Source organism: Abrus precatorius, unplaced genomic scaffold, assembly GCF_003935025.1.
Source record: "Abrus precatorius isolate BTA unplaced genomic scaffold, Abrus_2018 Scaffold9, whole genome shotgun sequence".
Lineage (NCBI taxonomy): Eukaryota > Viridiplantae > Streptophyta > Magnoliopsida > Fabales > Fabaceae > Abrus > Abrus precatorius.
In genome coordinates, this window is record NW_020874439.1 from 35360685 (window position 1) to 35385064 (window position 24380).

General features: G+C 35.0%; 3 protein-coding genes across 5 annotated transcripts; 2 read left to right on the forward strand and 1 right to left on the reverse strand.

The window, feature by feature from the left end:
• Positions 1 to 10: 10 nt before the first annotated feature.
• LOC113849051 (DNA repair protein RAD50) lies at positions 11 to 9793 on the reverse strand. Its single transcript, XM_027478630.1, has 26 exons — positions 9489 to 9793; positions 9233 to 9400; positions 8975 to 9150; positions 8724 to 8838; positions 8000 to 8228; positions 7690 to 7868; positions 7434 to 7604; positions 6855 to 6959; positions 6663 to 6770; positions 6352 to 6563; positions 6161 to 6253; positions 5232 to 5359; positions 4478 to 4592; positions 4226 to 4355; positions 3909 to 4118; positions 3594 to 3802; positions 3198 to 3399; positions 2483 to 2652; positions 2087 to 2411; positions 1771 to 1896; positions 1631 to 1683; positions 1105 to 1255; positions 948 to 1010; positions 723 to 856; positions 503 to 631; positions 11 to 394 (listed from the first exon to the last, which is right to left on the reverse strand). The coding sequence occupies exons 1-26, from the start codon at positions 9696 to 9698 to the stop codon at positions 355 to 357; spliced, it is 3951 nt and encodes a 1316-aa protein (XP_027334431.1). The 5' UTR covers positions 9699 to 9793; the 3' UTR covers positions 11 to 354.
• On the forward strand, positions 9533 to 19891 carry LOC113849052 (UDP-glucuronate 4-epimerase 6). Its single transcript, XM_027478631.1, has 3 exons — positions 9533 to 9543; positions 9941 to 9952; positions 18377 to 19891. The coding sequence occupies exon 3, from the start codon at positions 18414 to 18416 to the stop codon at positions 19764 to 19766; it is 1353 nt and encodes a 450-aa protein (XP_027334432.1). The 5' UTR covers positions 9533 to 9543; positions 9941 to 9952; positions 18377 to 18413; the 3' UTR covers positions 19767 to 19891.
• LOC113849053 (Werner Syndrome-like exonuclease) lies at positions 9928 to 12395 on the forward strand. 3 transcript variants are annotated; one of them, XM_027478632.1, is made up of 6 exons: positions 9928 to 10156; positions 10328 to 10507; positions 10985 to 11115; positions 11223 to 11384; positions 11901 to 12011; positions 12144 to 12395. In XM_027478632.1, the coding sequence occupies exons 1-6, from the start codon at positions 9931 to 9933 to the stop codon at positions 12213 to 12215; spliced, it is 882 nt and encodes a 293-aa protein (XP_027334433.1). In that variant the 5' UTR covers positions 9928 to 9930; the 3' UTR covers positions 12216 to 12395. The 3 variants fall into 3 exon arrangements, 2 of the variants coding, with proteins under 2 accessions (XP_027334433.1, XP_027334434.1); XR_003502065.1 differs by having other exon boundaries at positions 9931 to 10156; positions 11572 to 12011; positions 12144 to 12168; XM_027478633.1 differs by lacking the exons at positions 11901 to 12011; positions 12144 to 12395 and adding an exon at positions 11525 to 11690 and having other exon boundaries at positions 9931 to 10156.
• Positions 19892 to 24380: the final 4489 nt, after the last annotated feature.

Consider the following 24380-nt stretch of genomic DNA (forward strand, 5'->3'; position numbering starts at 1 on the left):
TCATATTTCGCAGTGAGATCATCCAGTGAATAAATCAACCGTTTTACTTACAATCATCTGTAAAGAGAAACTGTTGTTTTTCTACGTACAGATCTGATATTGAAACTTCACTAGGCCATAAGAATAAAATGCTTATCAACACAAACTGAAACACGCTTACAAAAACTACTGTACAATTTGTAGTCAAAGACATGTTAAAAACTTTAATTAACTAGGACCACCCGCCTACATTTTATCCTACATCGACAGCATAAATGATTTTGCGGTATGATTTGGGGGCCTGGCTTTAGAATTCCGCCAACCTCCATCAATCAAGCAGCTTCAAAGTAGCACTAACCATATAAAATCCGTCCTTTAGTCAAATATCTCTTGACATTCGATTATGCTGTGCTGACTGAAAATGTGAAACAGAGAAGTTAAGGGAGCACTGTAAACAGAATTCTGAATACGCGAAACAGCAGTGACATGAAAACAAATGAAACAGTAGTATTGTCGTCCGTACTGGTCATCTTTTGTGACTCGATAATATCTCTCTGCATGCTGGCGCTGACCAATCAGCTGCGCAAAACGCTCATCATGAGTGATTACAATTAGCTGAAAATTTTCCTGGCCTTTCCTGTCCTCCATGATCCTGCATTTCACGCAAGATAACAGCAGATAAATGTGTAATTAATTAATTAATTATTAGAAATTTAATCAGAAACTAGTCAATCTGTTCACACCTTAAGAGAGCAGCAGCCAGACTTTCAGCATTTGGTCCATCCAAATTTGTGGTAGGTTCATCCAGAGCAAGTATTCCACAATTGAGACAAAACGTTTCGGCCAAAGCTAACCGTATGATAAGAGATGCCAGAACCTAGAACCTCACAATTAAGTCAAGCTTATTTGTTCATTATGTTTGATTTAAAAGTATACTAAACATAGTAATTCCTTTAATGATAACATACCTTCTGACCTGCACTACATCTTCCTCTCATCTCCAACTCTGCATCACCGGTCTGCATGAGAACCTGTATAGAATGCAAAAGAAAAATATTTCAAATATTGTACGAGGAAATCAGACAGCTTTTTAAGGCATCGGTGTTTCAATACAGTATGTCTAACCTTGTAACTGTACGAACGGGTCCCAGCACCCTCCGAATCTGAATGAATACTAATGTAGTCAATATCCTGTCCTCTATAAGTTTGTTGCCACAATTCTCTTATAATTTTGTTGATTTCTTCCATTTTCATTGTGTGGAAGCGCATTAGTGCTCTGAAAGATGAATCATGAGTCATTACGGAACATGAAATAATGCAGATTATAATTAGTAATTTAATTTTAATACATAAGTATTTAATTTTGTAAATAACTATAACCTGGTTGATTAATACTTGAAGTAATGAAATGGACGATTAAATATGCTTACATTTCATAATTTGTAATTGTATTTCAGGCATGATAATTAGCTTGCAATAAGAACCAAACACACCGAATAAAACCAATTTACTGAACTTGAAAAGACATAAATTTCTTTGCCTTGACCTAATTATACTTTTGATTCCCTAGGTTTACCATAAGTTTGATGTTGGGTCCCCCTTGTTCATCTGTTTCAATGTTATTGAACATTACTGAATTTTAAGAACTCACTTATCAAGTGCATTGTAGTATCTGTCCAGGTCCTTGTTAGCCATTTCAGTCGTCTGCATAGAAAAGTGGAACTGTTAACAATGTAGAACAGAGAAGTTAAAGAATAAGTGTACAACTAACGGTATCACAGTTGATTACACCTTAAGCTGGATAAGCTGATCAAAGTAGCGCTTATCTATGTCCTTGTATTGAGCCTGCTTAAGATCAATCTTGTTTTTGGAAATATTACTTTGGTAAACAGACATCGTTCCATGGCACCTGTTTAACTGACACCAAGACCAAGGTATACATAACCACCGACAAAAAGGGAGAAATAAGGCGTGTCAACTCTATGCAATAAGAAATTGTATATGACTATTGATCCATAGAAATGGCATACTGTCGATCAAGCATGGTAATTGGCTAAACTACTTTCAGATTGCAAGCATAGATGTATGATTCAAGGGTTTGAAATACCTCAGAAAGAAGTCTCTCCCTCTCCTGCGATAGTTTCTGGAGTTCAGTTTCAACTGCAGAAACCCCACCAACCTTCAATATTTTTTCTTCCAGAGTTTCAATTTCACTAGCTAGCTCATCTACTTCAGCCTTTGTTTTCCTGTAATTTAAGTTGTCCTCGATATTTCTTTTCAACTGATCCTGATCTCGCATCAAATCTTTACTCTTGTTTAGTTCAGCTAAAATTTCCTGCTTTCGTGTGTCACAACTTCGAAGTTGGGATTCTGATAGAAATTTCTTTTCTTGCAGTTCCTTCAACCTGTCTCCTTTCTTTAAATCAGAGTACCTAACCAAACAAAACTTGTATTAAAGAAAATCGGACTCTTAAACTAACATTTTTCAAGCAGATAGGCTTACTCTTTGATCTTGGAATTCATTTTGAAAAGTGCTTCGGCTTCTTGCTGATAACTTCTCTTTTGTTCAGCCAGGTCCTCGTACTCATGGTTAAGTCTAATTTTCAGTTCATTATGATCAGCAAGTAATTTATCTTTCTCCTTGGATAAAGGTCCCAGAGCTTCTGCTAAATGCTGCAAATACAAAATTTTAGGGAATATTATGCATTTTAACTTAATGGGGAGACAAAAACTTCAGCATTTAAAAATAGTGGCTACAAATTTGGGAATTATGATTGAATTTTTTATTTTATTTTATTTTTGGGTAGAAAAAGGGAATCTGATTTTATTTTATTTTTGTGTAAAATAAACACAGAGAATATACTGAAGCTGAAAATGAACTAAACAAAGTGTATTGATCAATTAGTAAGCTTGAGAATTTTGAAGAGGCAATTCCTTTAGAGGAAAAAAAGCTGTCACATACTTCACTCTAAATAGAACACAAATTCAACACACTGAATTGGAAGATAAACTAAATGCAATGCACCAAAAATAGTTCAAAAAGAAATAAACTATAACCAATAATTACATGTTCAGTGTTGAGAAGCACTAAACATTTCAATAAATTTTCTTGAGAGTGTGTCTAAAAGGTACTCAAATACATGGAAAAGGGTAAAAAGGCAAGTGCATGTGCCTATAAAAACTTAAGTATCCATCAATATCTCAGATTATTTGACAACCTTCTCATCAAGATCAACTTGGGTCTTTTCTTCAGTTAAACGCTCTAATTCTTCTTCTAATCTTTTAACATCTTGCAATATGTTAGTTGCTTTCACTTTCTCCTCCCTTAGAGTGTGCCACCGTATTTGAACATCTGATAGATCATGCTCCATATGCTTTTGTTCATCCCACAACCTCTCCAGTTCAGTATGCAAATTGTCCCTTGTAACCAAGATATGAATGGAAATAATGATAAGAATAAGAAACTTAAAAAACCAAGTAAAACTCATAGGGCATAAATGCATTTAGGGAATAGGAGATGATGCAGAGTTGATGAAATTCAATTATCTTAACAACCCCATATTGTAAAATTGTACATGTTAGTAAATAGTATAAATTAACTGAAGCTATTTTACCTTGTGCCCTGCAATGTGTTAAGCTCCAATTGAATTTCTTCCATAGTCCGCACTCCCTGTCCTCGAAAGTCAAGCTTATATTCTAAATCCTCAACTTGCTTTTGCGAAGCTTGAATTTCTTGGAAAAGTCGGTCAGCATTTTCAACAGGTTGCACCAATGCCTCAATCAAATCCTTGTCAGTCTTTACTTGTGCTAAAACACCCAAAACCTGAAACAATATTACAGCAGTTGTATAAAGCTAAAACTACATATGTAGTGATTGTCTACATAAAAGAAAATTCAAGGAAATATTTAAAATCAATTATGATAATTACATCGTCGAGAGCCTGGGATTTGTACTCCAGCTCTTCTTTAAGTTGCTGAAGTTCCTTTTCAGCATTAGGGATTGTCTCCTTGCTAAGTTTAAGATATTCTTCATAAACCATACGAAGTTTGTCCAACTGCTGATAATGAGACTCTGCGTTTGAGGACTCCACTGCAAGAACTTTCATATGTTCAGCTGAACTAGCAGCCTTCACTCGTTGCTGTCATTACAAGAAAAGAAAAAAAGCCAATTTGAAACCATATAAAGTGCTCGCTCAAAGCCAATAAATAATATTGGTATGTTATAGTAGGATGTGAATATAACAACCTTTTTGACAAAACTGTCTTCTTCTTCTGCAGAGAAAGAGCGCTCACAGCAAGGGCAAATATGATGAGCTCTTGCAACCCTTTCAAAAGGATCAAACATTTGTCGCATACCATCAGCAATATTAAATTTGCTGCAAGCAATCACCAGACAAAGTATTAGTATATTTGAGACCAGCACATCAGCGACAACACAAACAACAGTCTGATGTGATCGCAAAGATGACATCATGAATGTGGTCTGCTATAAATTGACCTTTTCTGGACATCTCTTTTCTCCTTGGCAGACTCTAAAACTCTGAGATAAGAATCAATTCCCGAACATTGCTGATCCAAAGACTGAAGCTTGGATTCAATAAATCTTTTTCTTGCTGCAAGAAAATTATTTAAATATAAATGGTGCAAAATTGTGTGTTCAGTAATTCTGCATAGTGGAGAAAAAAAAACGCACAAGACTATAGGACAAAAGAGAAGGAGCATAAAGAAATTAAAACATCAATCGGGTACCATCAGCCATATCAAGAAGAGAGACATACAACATGCTAAACTATGCAATGGTTATCACTATCTTATTACACACTTATCAGAACATTGATGTGAAGAATCATGTGGCTTTCAAAGCAGAAAGCACTGAAAAACCCCATATAAACATTAGAACCGAAAAACCTGAACTTCTAGTATTTTCATAGTTGATTTATGAGGTAAAAAACTCAAGCTAGATGATTTGATAGAATCAAATGAAACAATATCCAGCAATTTTTTTGTTTGTCCCTATATGTGACACTCATTTTCAATTTGATCCCTACACAGCTACACTTTATTATAACTGCAATAGACAGTGTTATAACAATAATCGAGTGCCACCTATATGGAAAAAAACATATTTTACACCAAAAGAAAAATCTGTTGATGTGTCATACAGATAATTACCATGAACCATTGCATGATTGCAGATGCAGCACTCAAAACTGATTTATATTCAACTCTTTTGGATGATAGATAGCACTTACATTCCAAATCCTTGTGGTGTTTGGATAGATTACTATTAACTTCTTGTATTTTCATCTGCAACATATTGATTTCCTTCTCAGCTTCGCGGTATTTTGCATTCAGGTCATCATATTCAGCTCCAACAGTCCTGCACCACAACAAGCATAAATTACAAGGTAATTTGTGATCTACTTAAACAAAGAAAGCACTTTCTCTAAATTAAAGAATGACAACCATAGGCATGCAAAACCAAAGGTTTTATCACCAAAAGCGACTAAGGCATTGTGGAGGAAACCAGACACCTCAGAGCACTGGATTAGCTCTGACACCTTGAACCAGTTCCTTTCTATTTATTACTGGGGCTTTGTATGAAGGAAGGAATATCAGGCATATTGTGAAGGAAACTAGACATTTTTGTGGATTGGGGTGAATATCATTAGTGTATAATGCAACACTTTTAGAACAAATTTATTCCATGCTGATTCCAAAACATAAGGTTGTTCCCAGGCTTCTGGTGAATATCTGCTCCTGGTTAATTAAGGATTTATTTGTAGAGAGATGCAGAGCTCCTTCGATCCAATTTGGTATTATTTCTGGCTTAGGTTTTAAAGTAGGAAGATTATTAATCCTTGACTTTTACCCTCTGCTCTGCTTTCAACAAATGCTTGTACTGGAGGTCAAAAGCATTGAAGAAATATTAACTTATAGACCAGTTTGTCTTTCCAAAAATAAATTGGAAAAAAAGAAAAGAATAATATAATCAGGCAAACAATAGCATAAAGTGCACATAATTGGTAACAAGAAAGAAAGTGAAATGCCAATACACTTCCTCTGATTCAAATAATACAAAAACAGACTGGCTACTTAAACACTGAAAGTGAAATTTCTTAAAGATAGTACTAAAAATAAGATGTAAAGTGTAAACCATGAATGAAAAGGTTTCCCCTACTTTAATGCTTGTGTAATCTCCTTCTTCACATCTTTATCAGGAGGAAGCCTCCCTTTCAGCACCTTTCTTATTTTGTCCTTTTGGTCATCAATTCTGTAAAGAAGAATAAACAGGTGATCAGCAATTTCTAAATATGGGATTCTAAAAAGACAAAGACAAAAGTAAAGAAAATTAAAAGATAATGGATCTACATCTTTCTATGTTTCTTCTTCTGATTTTCTAACTCTGCCTTCTTAAGTGATAGCTTCACTCTGTCCTCTGAATCAGAAGCCATGATATCCTTCTCTCGATTGACAGCCTTAATTTTTTGATCTACGCTATATATCTCATTTTTCACTTGTCGTATATTCGGTTCAAAGTCTCTTTCAGCAAGTTGGTTTGCCTTCCTCTCAACCTCATTTCGCTGCAAGAATACTTAAAATTATGCCAATCATATTTGCAAGAAGTCTAAAATTAAAGTTCTAAATTGCTAAAACTAAACCAAAGAGCAAGCTGCACCCACCAAATTCCTTTCTCTTTCATCTATATGAGAAAAGTTAACATTAGATATTTGAAGTTCAAATGAATCAAGCTCATTTTTTTTCTCCTCAATGCGCTTCAAAATGCCACACTGCATGCATAACAAAGCATTATGGTCAGTACAAGTAACATAAAGACATTTGAAAAAACATATATATGCATTTTAACACCAAACCTTGATCTCTGTCTTAGCTTGTTTGTTAGCCTCAGTATTTTTCCAACAGTCATTTGCATTCATGTAGCAATTCCATGCCATCTTGAGTTCATTATCATTTGCTTTCTGCACAAAAGAATTGAAAAAAAAAGAAGTCAATCTACCTAAAATTTAGAAGCCCCAAGAACCCATGGATATCTTAGAATATCTAACATTAGTACATTACTAATATAATCAATGATCAGGTTTTCTTGTTTTTGATATGGTGAAAAATAAGTTTAAAATTGGTAAATTTAGAGAAGAAGAATCTTTAAATAAGAAAACAAATTCATTACAGAGTAGATAGAAAGAAAATAGTACAGGAACATAGGCAAGATATCTTGCTAAAGAAAACAACTATAAAAACACACATTTTAAGAGCAAAGCGAGCATGCCAATCTCTCTGCATATCCAGTAAAGAAACACTCTACAATAACCCAAATATTCAGTAACAGCCAGAAATCATCCTTGAAAATTCTGCCACTTTTCTCGCCTATCACAGCACCTAGAAGTGAATACAGATACACAAACACAAGCAGAATGAAAGAACTGAAAAGTCACCTTTTTATCATCCAGATCCTTCTCAAGATCCACCAATCTTGATTTTACAAGATTAGTGAGGTTTAAAGCAACCTCAGCACTGAAGGGTAACTTTGGAAGAGATCCTAAATTATGCCTAGCAAAAAGATTTTGAATGGAGGAATCACGTTCATTCTTCAGAGACATGTGAGCCTGCAGTTTAAATTAGGGATAAAATTACAATAACACTCTGCAAAACTAGATGTCAGTATATGCAGCTTGTGTATCAATTCATTACTTCTGCTTCAGCTTGTAGCTTGCTAATCTCCCACATGGAATCATCAATGGTCCGCTTAAGGAAAGAACTTTTAGTGTCAGTGTCATTCATCTCTCGTTCCAACTTGCTTATTTTTGTTTCCAAAATTGCAATCCTTTCTTCAAACTTGGTCTTCCATTCCATCAACTCTTCATCAGTGTCTAATGAATATAAGAAGACTGAGTAAACCCAATAGGATTGAAACCATAACAACATAGACAGAGACGAAGAATGTAAAACTGGCTCAATGATGGTAACAGTAACACTTATACCATGTTCAACACTTACACACCTTCATTCTCCTCTGCAAGAGCTGCATATTGTTTCTGTTGCTCTTTAAACAGAGTGCTCCGTTGAGCAGTTTTAGTTGATATCTGCTCCTGCAGCTTCCGCAAATCTTTCAATGATTTCTCCGCATTATGAATTTTATCATCCAAATCTTTAATGCTGCCATCCAACTCTTGTAGTTGACATTTTAGAGACTCTGTTTTCTCATGATCCTGTGCAATGCTTTCCCGAAGCTATAAGAAATAAAATCAAATAATTAGATTTTGGTACATTGCAGTTTTCTTTACGTTTGTAGCTGTCAAAGTGGTAGGCACAACTTAAGTTCTAAAATAACTAAACTAAAAGTGAAATCATGGCAGAACTTTAGTTTCGCTGCATGGTGATAAAGGCACGAAAATGAAAAATACAGTGAGACAAAATGGACTCAGTAAAGTGAAAAAAAAGAAAAGAAAAAAGCTGTCCTGCACGAGGATGTACTTCTACTAAAATTACAACACCTTGCATGGATGGTTGTCCTGCCCCAGTGAAAATTTGCTTGGATAAAGCAGAACGACAAAATGTAAATGCTTTCAGACATTTTACCCGATAACATTTTCTTATGATTTAGAAAATGCAAGAAAATTAGATGTATCCAAGTATCCATGAGCAGTTTGGTAGAGTTACAATAAAGAAGGAAGGGAAGAAAAAACAACGTATAGTTTGGTGAAATTTTGGAAGAGGAAAGTGACCTTATAAGCAGCGTCTTTGAGAGTTTGAAGATTTTCGAGTTTGAGCTTGTAAGTCTTAATCTCGTGAGCCTGATCCTTGTGAAGTTTCTTAATAACTTCCAATGCCTTAGTGTATCTGGCGAGTACAAGAGCATATATCATATATATATATATATATATATATATATATATATATATATATATATATATATATATATATAGTAAGAAGTGGAAGTGATAAACAACAGGGAAAAACAGGAAAAGCGGGATACCGAGTAGCAGAGAAGATATCATCAAACTTCTTCTTTAAGGTGGAAGGATCCTGGAGTGGCCAGTTGGCTTCGTCTTGATGAACGAATATAACGTTTTCCAAAATGGCCTTGGAAACACCCATCAGCGCAGGAATCTCTCGATCCATGTCAGCGCATCTATAGCTAAGGCAAACTTTCTGATAGAGACAGAGCACAGGTGAAACAGTGTGAAGAAGTAACAGAACGACGAATATGAAGATAAGTTTGAAGAAGCAGAACCTCGCCGGTGTGAGGATTAATAGTTTGAAGGACGCTCTCGATTGCCTTGTATTCCATCTTGGAGGCCTTCTGCGTGAGCTGAAAGGACCTTATGCAAACCACGTCCTTACCTGCCGCCGTTTTGAATCGGAGCTTAATCTGTCCCTTCGTTTCAGTTTCCCCTGCAACCTTCCCATTTCCAATGCCAAACGTTGAGGTGAAGGTTCATGGAAGTGATTAATTAATGAATAATTAGTTAATTATACAATAAAAATACCTTGGGATCGTGAATGAAGCTGTGGCCAGACCTAGCGTTAGGAGGAAGCTCACCGGTGCACGAAAGCTTCAAGCACTCAATGATGGTGGTCTTGCCAGCACCGTTGGGGCCAACGATTAGGGTTAATGGCTTGAAGAAGGTGATTACGTTCTTGTTCTCCGGGTCGAAGCTCCGGATTCCCTTGATCAACATTTTATCAACGGTGCTCATCTTCACTTCCCTCTTTCCTCAAACAATCACACCATTCGTTCTCAGTCTCAGTCTCAGTATCCGTCTCAGACTGGTATGGTGTGCGTGTTCATAGTCATGCCTTACCCGCCCTTTTTCATTTTTATTATTTTGGGCTGGGCTGGGCTTGGACTGGGCCTATTTACGATCCACGTGTCCAATCCAATAATATGAAAGGGCTTCCCTGCAACTTCACTTCAACTTCGAGTTTGAGATGAAGGAAGAAGAAGAAGGTGGTTTCACGCGACTTGCCTCGTTCGCCTGCGATTGCGAGCCTTTCTCGGAGGAAGACATTGAAGCCATCGAAGCTTCTATTTCCAACCTTAGAAAAAAACGTCCCTTCAGCCATCGCTCTCCCCGACGACGCCGCTTGCCCTTGTCGCTTCACGCTCTTCAGCACCCTAATGCTGCTGCTGCTGCTTCGTTCTCGCCTTCTCGAGGTGTCGCCTTTTTTTAATTTCCATTGCTTCTGAGGATGCACTGGTTTGTTACTGCCTTAGAAACAGTCCATTAGTTTCTCTGACGAATTGAATTTTGGATAAATTTGAATTTACATTTGCTCTAACTTTTTTCTACTCAAACTTATTATGTGATTCATCGTTCTTGCACAGGCTATTCAAGCATGAGACTGCCTGTAATGAAATTTAGTGGCGAAATTATGTATAGCAGGACTTTTGATGATGTGGAGAAAGCCGCAACAAAGCTCTTGAAAATTTTGGAAGACAAAAAGAGAGAGATGACGCGAATTGCAGTTGGATTTGACATTGAGTGGAGACCCACCTTCAGAAAAGGTTGGGTCATTTTCTTTTTTTTTACAAGAGCTGATTATGGAATTTACTTGATTGTGTTGGTCTATTGCAATGAAGATATTTTTGTTGGTTTTATATGTAAACAAGAGTGAAGGGAACGGTTTTCTTGCCTATTGGGCCAGTTGTAATCCAGCTAGTTTTGGTTTTGGAATTTGTGTGATACATTTGGGAGACAGGTTCTTTATTTTGTGATGAATGTGGGTGACATATGAGCTGAATATTTGGGAGGGTTAAACTTCTTAATTCTAGCCAATTGTTTGGCTCTTTACTCATTCACATAGTTTATGGATTATCCTTTCTGCGAATGCTTTGTTCAGCTGTGGTGAGAGGGGCATTGCCTACCTTTTCTGTGGAAGAGCTTTTACCTTTTGCTACTATAAAAGTAAAAACTTGATTCTTTGAAAGAAAAATTTACCATGACTCAAATTATTGAATTATTATTGTATAAAACTTTTATAGGTGTTCCACCTGGGAAGGTAGCAGTGATGCAGATATGTGGTGACACTAGTCATTGTCATGTTCTACATCTAATTCATTCTGGAATCCCTCGAAATTTACAGCTTTTGCTTGAAGATCCCACAGTCCTGAAGGTTTCTATCTCTGTTAAGATTTTCTTATGTTTTTTCCTTTTTATCTGTGGGAAGTAAATTAGTAATCAATTATGGGAAGTATTAATACAATGTTTGACATGGCCAAGGTTGGAGCTGGCATTGGCGGCGATGCTGGTAAGATTTTTAGAGATTATAACATATCTGTTAAAGGCGTGGAGGATCTTTCTTTTCATGCAAATCAAAAGCTTGGGGGAGGTCCTCTTAAGTGGGGTCTGGCATCTTTGACAGAAAAACTTCTTTCAAGACAGGTATGTTTTGAATCCAATTGTCTTAAAAACCAAACTAGACACAGGGATTCGATTGGTCCTGTCATCATCTGACACCTGATGGCATAAGGAGACAGTATTGTGCCCTCCAACAGGCTATTTAACTGGAAAACTGTCGCCAGTTGAATGTTCCAGACCTGCTCATCGTTTCTCAAATTCCATATGGTAGACTCCGTTGGCTTTGAAAAATGGAGCTTTGTTGGGTCTTGAATCAGCCAAAAGGAAATGGCACGTCTTCTTCTCACTAAACCAATTGGACTAAGAGATCATCTTTACTTAATTTTAAAAATAGAGGAACTTAATTGGCTCCAAACAAAAATTCAAGGACTGAAATCACACATAATTTTAATTGAAGGTACCGAAGTACAATTAAATCCTTCATTTTTTATTATTTTCTTTGCTCAGGAGAGAGGGGGCAGGGAAATATTTCGACTGTGTTCTTGAAAAAGGTGAAGAACTATGTTGACAGGATATTTACCGAGCTTGTTATGTTTTCAGCTTAAAAAGCCCAGCAAAATAAGACTGGGAAATTGGGAGACTCCTGTTTTGTCAAAGGAGCAACTAGAGTACGCTGCAACAGATGCTTTTGCTTCTTGGTATCTCTATCAGGTAAAATATCAAATAGTAGATACCATACACCACTCAATCATGATTGACCTTATCTTGATTTTAAACTATTGAAGTCCCCACTTTTGCCATTTTCTTGGTACTTGATACAAGAATTCGTTTATTCTTTTGCAGGCAATTAAAGATCTCCCGGATGCCCAAGAAGTTACGGTTAAAAGTGGCGAAGTTGATGGTGTACCGCAATAATGATTATATCTTATCGAATTTAATGTCTGTTGTAATGTTTTTGTAGAATGTCACAAGAAATCAAATCGTCAGAAATTAGCCCCTTTCTGACCAGTTTTTTTTTTTTTTATGTCTGATTATGTATGTGTTACTCGGGGGGGAAGATTAAAACGAATTGGTCATTTAATATATTATTGTTTGCTATTTTTTTTCTCAGTAATAAATATGAGTAATGACGTATTAAAGTATTAATAAATATTACTGTAAACCATCTTTTACTAACAATATAAACTATATACCAGTTAAGCTATTAACAAATTCAGATTGAGAAAACTTCATGAATGAAACCAATAACATATATTTTTCCCTACTAGTTAAGAAAAGCTACATCGATCATATTATATCATATCATACTTATATTATGCAGGTTTGTCAATGTAAAAAGATGTAAACACTGTCATCCTGCGTATATTGTTATTGTTGTCACGATATTAACTTGTCATAATATTAACACGAAGAATAATCAGATTCTGCTGGTTGAATTGAACACAACCAAAGCTACCGTTTCCTTATTAAAATCTTGTTTCTAGCCATCCTGAATATATAACCTTCGAGCTTCAATAGGAAAATTGAGGTTTGATTGCTATTCTGCGATCTTTGCTTCCATTTGATTCCAATGTATAGATGAAAGACATTCATAATTAAAGGTGACGGGTGAGCCCCAACCGTCCCCAGCATCACCGGCCCGGAATCCCATTTGATGAATGAACCTCATTCAATTCAAGAGCTACCATCTGTATCACGTGGTGTTGACAGCCCTCATTTTGAGATTGAAAGAGACCAGCTAATAATTACGAAACATCTCTTAAGGGTTTTGCAATTTACATGCAATGTGTAAAAGTTCACAGCATCTGAGAAAAGTCCTTCTTTCAGCGGAGCAAAGTTAAAGAACACTTCAATGAAGCCATGTTAGATTGTTTTAGTTTAGGTAAATGCTAATCAGTGTCCAAAAGTCGCTGATTAGTAAGACCAATACCCTGTGTTGCATGTGAATTTGTTTTTCTTGGTAGCTGAATATTGATGCTCTGATAAAAAGTTTGGTTGCATGCATGATGAATAGTAACTTGTATATGCACGTTGGTCACGAATACAAAGCTCATGACTCTGCTTTTCTTCTTGTCACCAACCATATGCAGTAACATAAACAACTTTTAAGCACTTCTTTCTCTTGTATTTCCTTTTTCTTTCTTGTCATATCATACACACATTTTTTTGGTCAAGCGTCATATCGTACATTATATGTTATTATCTTCAACCTCTTCGTAGGCGGCCCAAACCATAATAAGTAAAATACCAAATGAAGCTTATACAATTGGATCCATTTTTTACGAGCCCAAAAATTTATTAATGTATAAAATAAAGTATACTATACGATAAATTAATAAAATATTAAAAATTCATAATTTTATAAAATTTAATTAATTTAATCTGTCTATAAAGAATTTTTAAATTGATAGTTAAATTAATAAAATCCAGTGTCTATAAAAAATTATTAATTAATTAAAATTTACTCCTAAAATAAGTTGATCACTTTGTATGTGAATGTATAAAAAAAATTCATTAAAAATTTAATATTAAATTGAGCACATTTGGCATAAAAATATATTATTTGTTTTAAGAAATATTTAACATATTACATTGCTGATATAAAATCATAACTTTAAAAAATAACTTTATATAAGTCGTTTTATATATTAATATATTTTATTTTCAAAAGAAGATGACGTTGTAATATTGTGAGCATGACATAAGATTTCAAAAAAGGAAAATAAACATTAATTTTTTTAAAAAATATTTTATACTATCAAAAGGCTCTTATTGTTATATTTGTTTAGAGCTCCATAGACCCTTAAGTCGGTCCTACTTTCTTTTTCTTCACACTTACATAAACTCCCCTGAAGCAGTGAGAAAAATGATAATCAATGAATAGTATATAGTGAAAAAGTGACATTAAATAAGCAGAATTAGCTCAGTAATTTGGTTCTTCATTGAAACTTTTATGATAGAATGAAGGAAGGTTCTGCTGCCGACAGTAACAGTAGGGTGAAAGTTGCTGTCAGGAGTCAAGTGGGATTAACAGCATGGAAAACGACAACTCCTTTCTTAAGGCGGTGGCAATTGAAAAAAAATGCTATATCTCTCGTAGCATATCATGCTAGCTTTGTGATTTTCGATATTATTGACTAAAAAGCACCAATTATGAAGGACGTATCTCCTTCTCAATCATGCAAAAGAAAAAAGAGGAATAATCGCCAGCTATAGAACAACATTATTAGAATATAGGGTAACAAGATCAAAAGCAGCTACGCTTACATTTTCTCTTTTTCTTTTTTGTATTTTACTAGGATAAATATTTATTTAACACCACTCATATGATCCTCTTTTATTTTGTCCGATGAGCACAGACATAATTGTTCACATTGAAATGAAACAATTTTCAAGCTCAAAGCTCATCAATAATTGTTCCAATTAACCTTTTTTTTTCCCACTAAACTAAGTTTTATTATGTGCAAATTCTTTTTCCTTCTTTTTCGTGAGTTAAAAATTACGCTAAGGCAAAAAGTGACCCAGTTAGGTAAAGTTAATTAAAATCCAACAGCAAAACATTTCCCATAAAATATTCTAAAAATCGTGGGTGTTGAACTATGTAGTTTTCCCCTAAGAAAATTTGTCTGTAGCAGAAAATTGAGCATGAACATGAACATGAACATGAACATGCTCTAATCATATGGAGAGGGCAAAGCAGAACGTAGCATATGGAACATGATCAATGCAAGGAACCCCCATTGGATGCCAAAGGGCCAGAAGTATGGGGTCTTTGCACTTAAAGAAATGCATGTCATGTGGAATTCTATAATTATGAGGAAGCAGTGTGAGGAGAATCATGTCTTCTTCTGTCTTATCCATATTGGTTAGGAAAGTCAAAAACACTTGGCTCCACCGACCAATCAGCATCTTCTTCAATCTTGGCTTTCAACAAAACCACTGCAAATACCATTTGTATCATTTTTTTTAATCAGTAATATCATTATCACTTTTTTAGTTATCTAATTAAAGAGAATAAAACATTAGATTTCTTCATTTATATACTTTTTTTCAACTTAGAAACTACATTTTACAGAAGACTGCTGGTTGGAAACTAAGTGATTAACTTTATCCCAAAGCAATGAGAAGAATACAGTGTAACTTAAATAAGTTCAAGTCATTTTTATCTTAAGGCAGCAAAGAGAATATGCATTACGTGATGTTACGTGTAATTCAAATAAATAGCTGCAAAGTAAGTCTGTCACGGAAGGCCTACTCGTGTTTGGTTTTGATTAATATTAGGAGAATCGTTATTTTTTAACAGGTTTTAATAATATTTAATTATAAATTGTTTTTAATAAGAATTAAAGTAATCTATGAACACCCTGCTGCTTTTTTTAGATGTAAACAAAAATAAGGAGAAAATATACATATTGTTAAAGTTCTCATATATTATCTAGGTGAAATAAATGAGATTTTTCTCATTTGATTGTGAAAAAAATTGAGAGAAAACAACATATAGTTATATCAAAGAACTTTTACATGGTTTTTAACATAATAAATTGATGGATAGATGCGTGAGTGAGTTTATTACCACTCCAAAAATTATATAATCGATTAGCTGAATTAATAATTTATAGATAAATTTTTAAAATAAGTTTTAGATAAAACCTTTTTTTGATCGATTATCTATTTTAATAATAACAATATTTAAATAAAAAAAAGTAAATTAGGAGCTGCAATAGTATTTTGCAGTAATAATAGACATACTCTAAGAACACTGGTTTTAAGTAACAAGGAATAATTCTTTCTTAAATAAAACCTTAAATTTAAGTTTTATATATATAAAAATAAATATTAAAGAGTTTTACCCTGTTCTGTAAATTTTCGTCATTTTACTTGAATTAGTTAGGATTCAAAACATTTTTAAAATATTGAGAATTAAAAAAAAAGTCAAAAGATAATTTTCATTTTTTTTTTCTTTTCTCTCCACTTAAGGAGAGGGTTCTTTTTCCTTCCTTTTCTCTCTTCAACTAAAAGATGAAAAAACATTTTTTTTATTCTATCGACTTATTTTTCTTGTCCTTATTTTATAAAGGTATATTAATGTACAACTTAATTAATTAGATACTTGTTTAATAAACTTTTATCATATTGAAAAAATAAATGAAAATTTTATAAGAATTATATTTTTATTATAATTTTTTTGGGGTAAGTTTTTGCGAACTCTCCCAATATAAAAACAGGTGTTTGGCAAAGACAATGAAAAGAAAATATTTTGAGGGATCGATTTTGCTCCCACCATAAACCCAAAACTTGAATTTATATTTGTGGTACTTATGACGGATAGAATGTCCATAACGCAATTAATATTTGTGTTAATTAATGAGTAAGCCATTTCCCATGTGATGGAGAGACTGCACTTCTTAACGAATAAAGAAAGGACAGATCACAGAAGTGACATACCCAACCACGAAGCTCCATTCCATAAGGTACCTTATGCTATGCCCATGGCTTACGAACCTTCTTCTGCAGTTCCCTTCTTCTCTTGGGCCCATCAATGAAAGCCCCACTTCCACATCATCGTCTTCTTTCGTGTACCTTAATCATCATATCCCTCATCCAAATCCAACTCCAAACTTTTGCTGTTCGAGATTTCCAATTATGTTGCTTCAAAAAAATATTATTTTTATTAAAAAAATTTACATTTTATACATAATAACAGATGGGTGTAAAAGTTTAGACATATTCAGGGTGGTGAGAAAATATAGAAACCATGAAATGTGGAAGAGCAGAGAAAAATGGACCTTTTATTAAGAGTGAATAGCTAATGTTGTAGCCGTCGGTGTGAATACCAACAATTTCATGCATCTAATCTAATCACATGGGGGTGTTAGTGGTCTTAATATTTCCACTCACAAAAATCAAGAATATTTAATAATATAATTTTAATATTCACATTTTTATTTTATAAAATTAAAATACTTTTTCAAAATATTTATATAATTATTGGCGTTAATTAAACATTAGTGTGTGTGTGAAGGAAAACTTGATCTGTAATGTAAAATAGATAAATAATTATTGATGATTATGAATGTGTGCCACATAAATGACACGCCGTTGCTGCTAAAGCAGTGCGCAAGAATTTCTTACGAAGGATGTCTAAAACTTGATAGGGTAAATTATTACACTTGTAAAAGGAATGAGCTAAATACCAAGTTTCAGCATAGAAGAAAAACCATATTTAAAAAAATATTTTTATTTTATTTCTATTAATTAGGACTCTATCTGTAAATGATAACAATGTATACTGCTTATCTTGAAAATGACCCAAAAAGACGTGTTCGTTATCAAGTATCCCGTTTATATGAAGGATGTCGCTTCTACAGCATTATGATAATGCTTATAATTGTAGATTTTTCATATTAATAACTTGGAAATTTGTGATTGTTTTGTTAAATGACCCTGCTCTGAATCAGGTCCCGTGATAGCTTTCAAAATTAATTAACGAATAAACAAGTTTTGGTAGAAATACAAATTTGATTCCGAAAACGATGATTTATACAGCCGACCTCGTCCTTAATTTACATCAAATTCCGCGTCAGAAGAATATAAGATCATAAATTAGCATCGATTAGATTGCTTGGATTAATATAAGAAACCAATTTATTATCATGAATAGGATGATCTGTAATTTAACGTTGTCGGTGGCCAATGGTCACGCACTAGAAACTGATACAAGTGTAATAAGCTAACACGGTTGACATAAACATTTTATGGATGTGGATTAAAATGGCATTGGAAGAAAGAATTGAAGAAGAGTAGGCACATGTGAATGAAGATTGTGAAATTGGACCAAAGTGTTGACATGGGAGCACGTGCGGAGCACATGGTGAGAGAATTGAGGGTGGTTAATACAACAGTGGAAGAATAGATGAGATATATAGGGAGTTAGCATCATTGTGATGGTGAGAAGAGTTAAGGAGAAAAAGAAAGTGCTCTCCAACCAACACCAACATCATCTCTCTCTCTCTCTCTCTCTCTCTCCCTTTATATTCATATTTTGAGAGTTTCAGGGCTCAACGTAGGCACAGAAGAGAGCATTAGAAACAGTGGATAATTGAATTGAATTGAATGGCTTCTCCACCAGACACGAGCAAGAGCATAAAGCTAGAGAGATACAACAGCTACATACGGAGAGTGAACAGCACGAAGCTGCTAAACGCGTCATCCAAACTCCTATTCCGCGCAACACTCCTCGTAGCACTCATCCTCGTATTCCTCTTCACCTTCAACTACCCACCACTCGCCGACACCAACCGCCACCTCCACACCCACAACCACTTCCTCTCCACCGCATTCGGTGGCGGTGCCGCTTGGGAGAAGCAGGTGCGCCACTCCTCCACCCCCCGCCGCCCCAACGGCATCTCCGTCCTCGTCACCGGAGCCGCCGGCTTCGTCGGGACCCACTGTTCCCTCGCCCTCAAGAAGCGCGGCGACGGTGTGCTGGGCCTCGACAACTTCAACACCTACTACGACCCCTCGCTGAAGCGGGCGAGGCAAGCAGTGCTGGCGAAGCACCAAGTCTTCGTGGTGGAAGGGGACCTAAACGACACGCCGTTGCTGGCAAAACTCTTCGACGTCGTGGCGTTTACCCACATCCTCCATCTGGCGGCACAGGCAGGGGTGCGCTACGCCATGCAGAACCCGCAATCATACGTGAGCTCAAACATTGCAGGTTTCGTGAACCTTCTAGAAGTCGCTAAAGCGGCGAACCCCCAACCCTCCATCGTGTGGGCCTCTTCCAGCTCTGTCTACGGCCTCAACACGCAGAACCCCTTCTCCGAGCTCCACCGCACCGACCAGCCGGCAAGCCTCTACGCCGCCACCAAGAAAGCCGGCGAGGAAATCGCTCACACCTACAACCACATTTACGGTCTCTCCCTCACCGGCCTCCGCTTCTTCACCGTGTACGGGCCCTGGGGGAGACCCGACATGGCCTACTTCTTCTTCACCAAGGACATCCTTCAGGGCAAGTCCATCGACGTTTACCAGACGCAGGACGGCAAGGAGGTGGCGCGTGACTTCACCTACGTCGACGATGTCGTGAAGGGGTGTCTCGGGGCCCTCGACACAGCGGAGAAGAGCACCGGCAGCGGCGGCAAGAAGCGTGGCCCTGCCCAGCTGAGGATTTACAATCTCGGGAACACCTCGCCGGTGCCGGTGGGAAGGTTGGTGTCGATTCTGGAGGGTTTGTTAAACACGAAAGCAAAGAAGCACGTGATAAAGATGCCGCGAAACGGTGACGTTCCGTACACGCACGCGAATGTGAGCTTGGCTTTCAGGGACTTTGGGTACAAACCGACGACGGATCTGGCCACCGGTTTGAGGAAGTTCGTGAAGTGGTACGTTGGTTATTACGGGATCCAGGGAAGGGTAAAAAAGGAAACTCGCCTCGACAATGAGCTACCCGAGGATTCCGCTTGATTGCTTTCCTTTCCACATGCCCCTCTCTCTCTCTCTCACTCTCTTTTTTCGGTTGTTAATTACCAAAGATTAAAAAAAAAAACTCAACCTTTCATTTTTCTTTCTTTTGCTTTTGTTTAATTATTATTATTTGTTCAATGTTGTTCTTGTGGTCCGTGGATGAAAGTAGTAGCTGGTGTAGCAATATAGATGATATAAATATAAAATATCTGGTATAGTTGAAGAAGATAATTGTGAAGCAAACAAATAGAAAGCAAAAGCAAGCAAGCAAGGAAGGAAGGAAGGAGCAAGTGTAGATCTATGAGCTGTGGAAAGAAAGGGAAAGAGTGGTGTAATAATGGTGGGTGGGGTCTGCTACAAAGGTTGTGGATCTCACCCCTTTTATTCATATATATTTTCTTGTTAAAGAATGCTGTTCTTTTATTAAGCAATTTATGTGCCATCTTTATTTCTCTCTTATTTTCAATTACGCTTTTCCCTTCCCTCATCATTGCCTCCTCTTTATTCTCCTAGACTAGACTCTACTCTTTCCTTTCATTTCTCTACAAATTTAGTTACTTTGCTGTCACCACACAAATTGGTGATTACTAAATGATGAGTGTATGTTTATAATGCTTTATTGGCCTAAATGAATTCAAGTATGTGATGGGATAATTTACCCACAACACAATGAGAGTGCTCCTCTATCCATATCCACTATAGAGTACAAGTATCTGCTTTTCATATGTATTCCCTTTCAAAAGTTCTATTATCTCTTTCACAAATCACAAGGTATATTTAAGTTCCCATATTCCTTTTCCTTCTTTTTATTAGTATGAAAGGATATAAAGAGTTTTTGCTACAAGATAATTATGTCATGTTGTACACCTATCAAGCATTTCAAGCAACGCGAGTTATCCTTCTCTATACATAAATAAATCATTCTCTTTAGAATTTTGAATTTTTCAGTCATTATTCTAATTCAAATAATTAAAAATAGGAATGCTATACAATTCAAGTTAAAATTATTATGCACTTTCAGAATATCAATATTAATTATAACATCTAATACATATAATCAAATTCAAATTCCATAAGAAAATACAAAACTTTCTCAAAATAACTTCAAATGTTAAAATAATGTTATTGGACTTGTCATTCTCAACTGCCTTACGACCTTTTAGAGTTCTTTATTCCCTGTTGGTCCCGATGAGGCATTGTGGTAGGAATAGGCAACAAGGACTCTTCACTTCTTTCTTTATTTTTTTTTCATACATAATAATTGCCAAACGGGAAAAAAAAGGAGACAAATTTGTTAATTTTAGTATTGAATTTATCTAAAAATAGTAATTTTTTTAATAAAACATTTATTATATATTTTTTTCTTTAATATAATAATATTTTTAATAAAAAGTCACTAAATTTAAATTCTTAAAATCAATTTGACGCAATTTTTGGTTGAAATGAAGAGAGTGGAGAGAGTTTAAGCCCATATTAATTGCAGAAGTTAATCAACAGAAAAGTTTAAATTTTTGTTAAGTGTAAAATTATGATGCGAGTGATACTCTGCACAAGAAAAAGACAGGGTTCCTTGGAAGTTACTGGTAGCAGACAGGATTAATGTTAAAGACTATGAACGCGTACACAAAAATAAAAACACATTATATATGGAAGCTCTCATGGCCTCTTAGTTGTCTCTGCGCACTAATTAATTAATTAATTGATTGATTACGATTATGTGGTTCCTTTTCTTGTATGTTTACTACTTTGTACTCCATCTAGAACCAAAGTGGAACTATATTAACACATCAGATCAATATGTTTATGTAGATTCTAGAAGTGAAGTTCATGTGACTTGATCTCAAACCTAAATGTCACAAGCTTCTTGTCAAGAACAATTCTCTTTTTCATGAATATATTCACATGGTCATTACCTATTGAGAAATGAAATACCCAAATATTATCTTGATCATATAACTTACCCAAACAAACATTAGGCAATTATATATTACGTTCAACTCCAAAGAACAATAGAAGAATAATTAGGTATAGGTAGGTCAATGAATCCTTCTTAGAATGTGTGTGTGATGGATGAAGAGTTGAAAGAGGGCACCATTGTCCAACTACACAACCAAAATAATGCCGTATACACCAAAACATGGCCACTCATATTCTATTTTTGTGAGGTACATACTTTGACCAAATGGGAAAAATATCTGAGCCTTAGGGGAAACATGGGAGGTTTGTCTGTGACATTTTGACGGCTAAAACGCGTAGTTTTCAATATTTTTTGGCCAACTTGCCTTTAACTTCTTCACTAGTGGAATGCTCACTCACAGACTCAATTGTGACATGAAACATGAGTCCTCTGGATGCCTATAAGTTAGTTAATTTACTTTGAAACTTTGCTACCTATATGTTATATGTTTATTCCATGGGTGATGCTAGTGGTAACTAAAGAAATTTGATTTTCTTTTGACTTGGAAAATAAGCAATTTTTTATATTCATCACCTGATGAATGAATCCGTGTCCTGCATTACGCATGTGAATTGAACAAGTTTTAACCTTAAATATGTTGGGACAATCAACAACATAATTAACTGTAATTTGATGCTCTTTTTTTCTCACAAGATCACATGCTTCATTTGTCATATACACAAGTAACTGATGAATAAGAGATTTTTGCCAATTTATAAGCTAATCAGTGATCTTTGTGTGATTCAACATTCAGCGAATGCATTTAAAATAAATAGCCTCTCAAAATTGGAATTGGTAGCGTTATATGCAATGTCTGTTTTGAATCGTGAAATTGACTCAATTGTATTAATCCTCTATAAAACCGTTTGTAAGATGACAATGTAGCTACAATAGTTAAGTAAAATGTCGTATAATATATATAATGAAGAAATATGGGTCATATTTGTCAAATAAAAAATATATTTGAAACAGTAAACGTGAATTTTATAGAAAGTCAGAGTAATTATCGTTATGTTTTGCCATTTTTATAAGAACATAATTTAAGTATAGTTACATTGTCATCTAATCGTAGATTGTTATATCAATAAGAATAATGAATATAAAAATAAATATCATTGATTTTTATAATATATTTGATAAAAATATGATAATGGAAGCACACCTTACCGTTATATAAATGGAGGTGTACCTTATTTATAATATACATTGTCCAATGAATTGAAAGAGTTAGGAATTAAGACGTCGTGTCTCGTTTAATACTAAACTAGTTGACCACAAAGGTCTTCAAAAAAATTTCAGTTAAATATCACATGTCTTTAAGAAGATTGGTCATAATAGATAACAAATAATTTAATTTCATTGGAGGAAAATATTGACAAAACGGGCATATACATATTATATACACACACAACTACTTGTAAGTCGTATATATTTTAATGTGATAAGGGAACCACTTAAGAAACGAGTCACAGAACAGTTTACTTTTAAAATATATAATTATACAGTATAAAGTTTGAAAAATAATCGTAAAGATACCAAACTCTGCTGCTTATGTAGTTCTAAATGCATCATAGGTGAGTTAATAAGTACATGAGTGAAGCTTGACGCCAGAATTGGGATAGAAACTGGATTTCAGGATATAGATTTGTTATATTATGAGATCATTCAATTAAACAGAAAAATAATTTTAATGGTAGATACGAGAGAGACCAAGACGGCCCAACAACCACGTTGTGCGAGTGCAAACATGGCTTTTGTTCTGAGTAGGGTTCAGAAGCACGTGCGCCCAATACGGTCACATATAAATTCCAAAGACTTGACATGTTTGACCCATTTAAGAAAATTATGACCTCTCACCGACACTCAGCAACACTTCCGTCTTCTCACCGCAACTCATTCGTAACTTATTAATTTATGCCTTAAAAATAACTTTTTATAATTCATTTCAATAATGTTTTTTATAAAATTAATATACTTATGAGGTTTTTAAGTTAATTGTTTATCTAGACGTGCCTAAGAAACGAATACTGAGAAAAGAGGGTAGGCAGGAATCATAATTCCGTATTAGAGAACTCTCAAAACAAAGAAAAACAAAAAACATTTTTCCCTCCACATTCATAAACTGAATTTCTAAGAGCATAGACCTTACACATGTTCAGAGATCCATTGTTTCGGCGAAAAGTATTGCCGTGATTATTTTTGGTTAATCGGTGTTAGGTTTTTTATAGTAGGAAAATAACTGCGTGCACTCAATTAATAACAAAGCACCTTTGGTAGAACCATAATTCTGCATGCTAATAAATTATGGAACCTTTTATTAGTTTATCATCAAGAATAAAAAAAAATTCTGTAAAGTTCTAAAATTGTTTTTAAGCGTATGTACCGCATAAGGTGCAAACTTACAATGGAGACGACAGAAGCTCCTTTATTATTTGGAGAATGTGCCAACAGGGCCCTAAAATGAAAGCCGGAAATATTTAATTTTGCAAATGCACTAATATTATGATTTTATAAAAAAGACATTTTTTATTTCATAACTAATATCCTTAAAATATATTCATTAACAAGGGTCTATTACATTTAATATTGGGCCTTGAAAAATACTTATGGATATCAGGAATAAGGCCCATATGAACCAAGGTATTTTTACAAGCTTA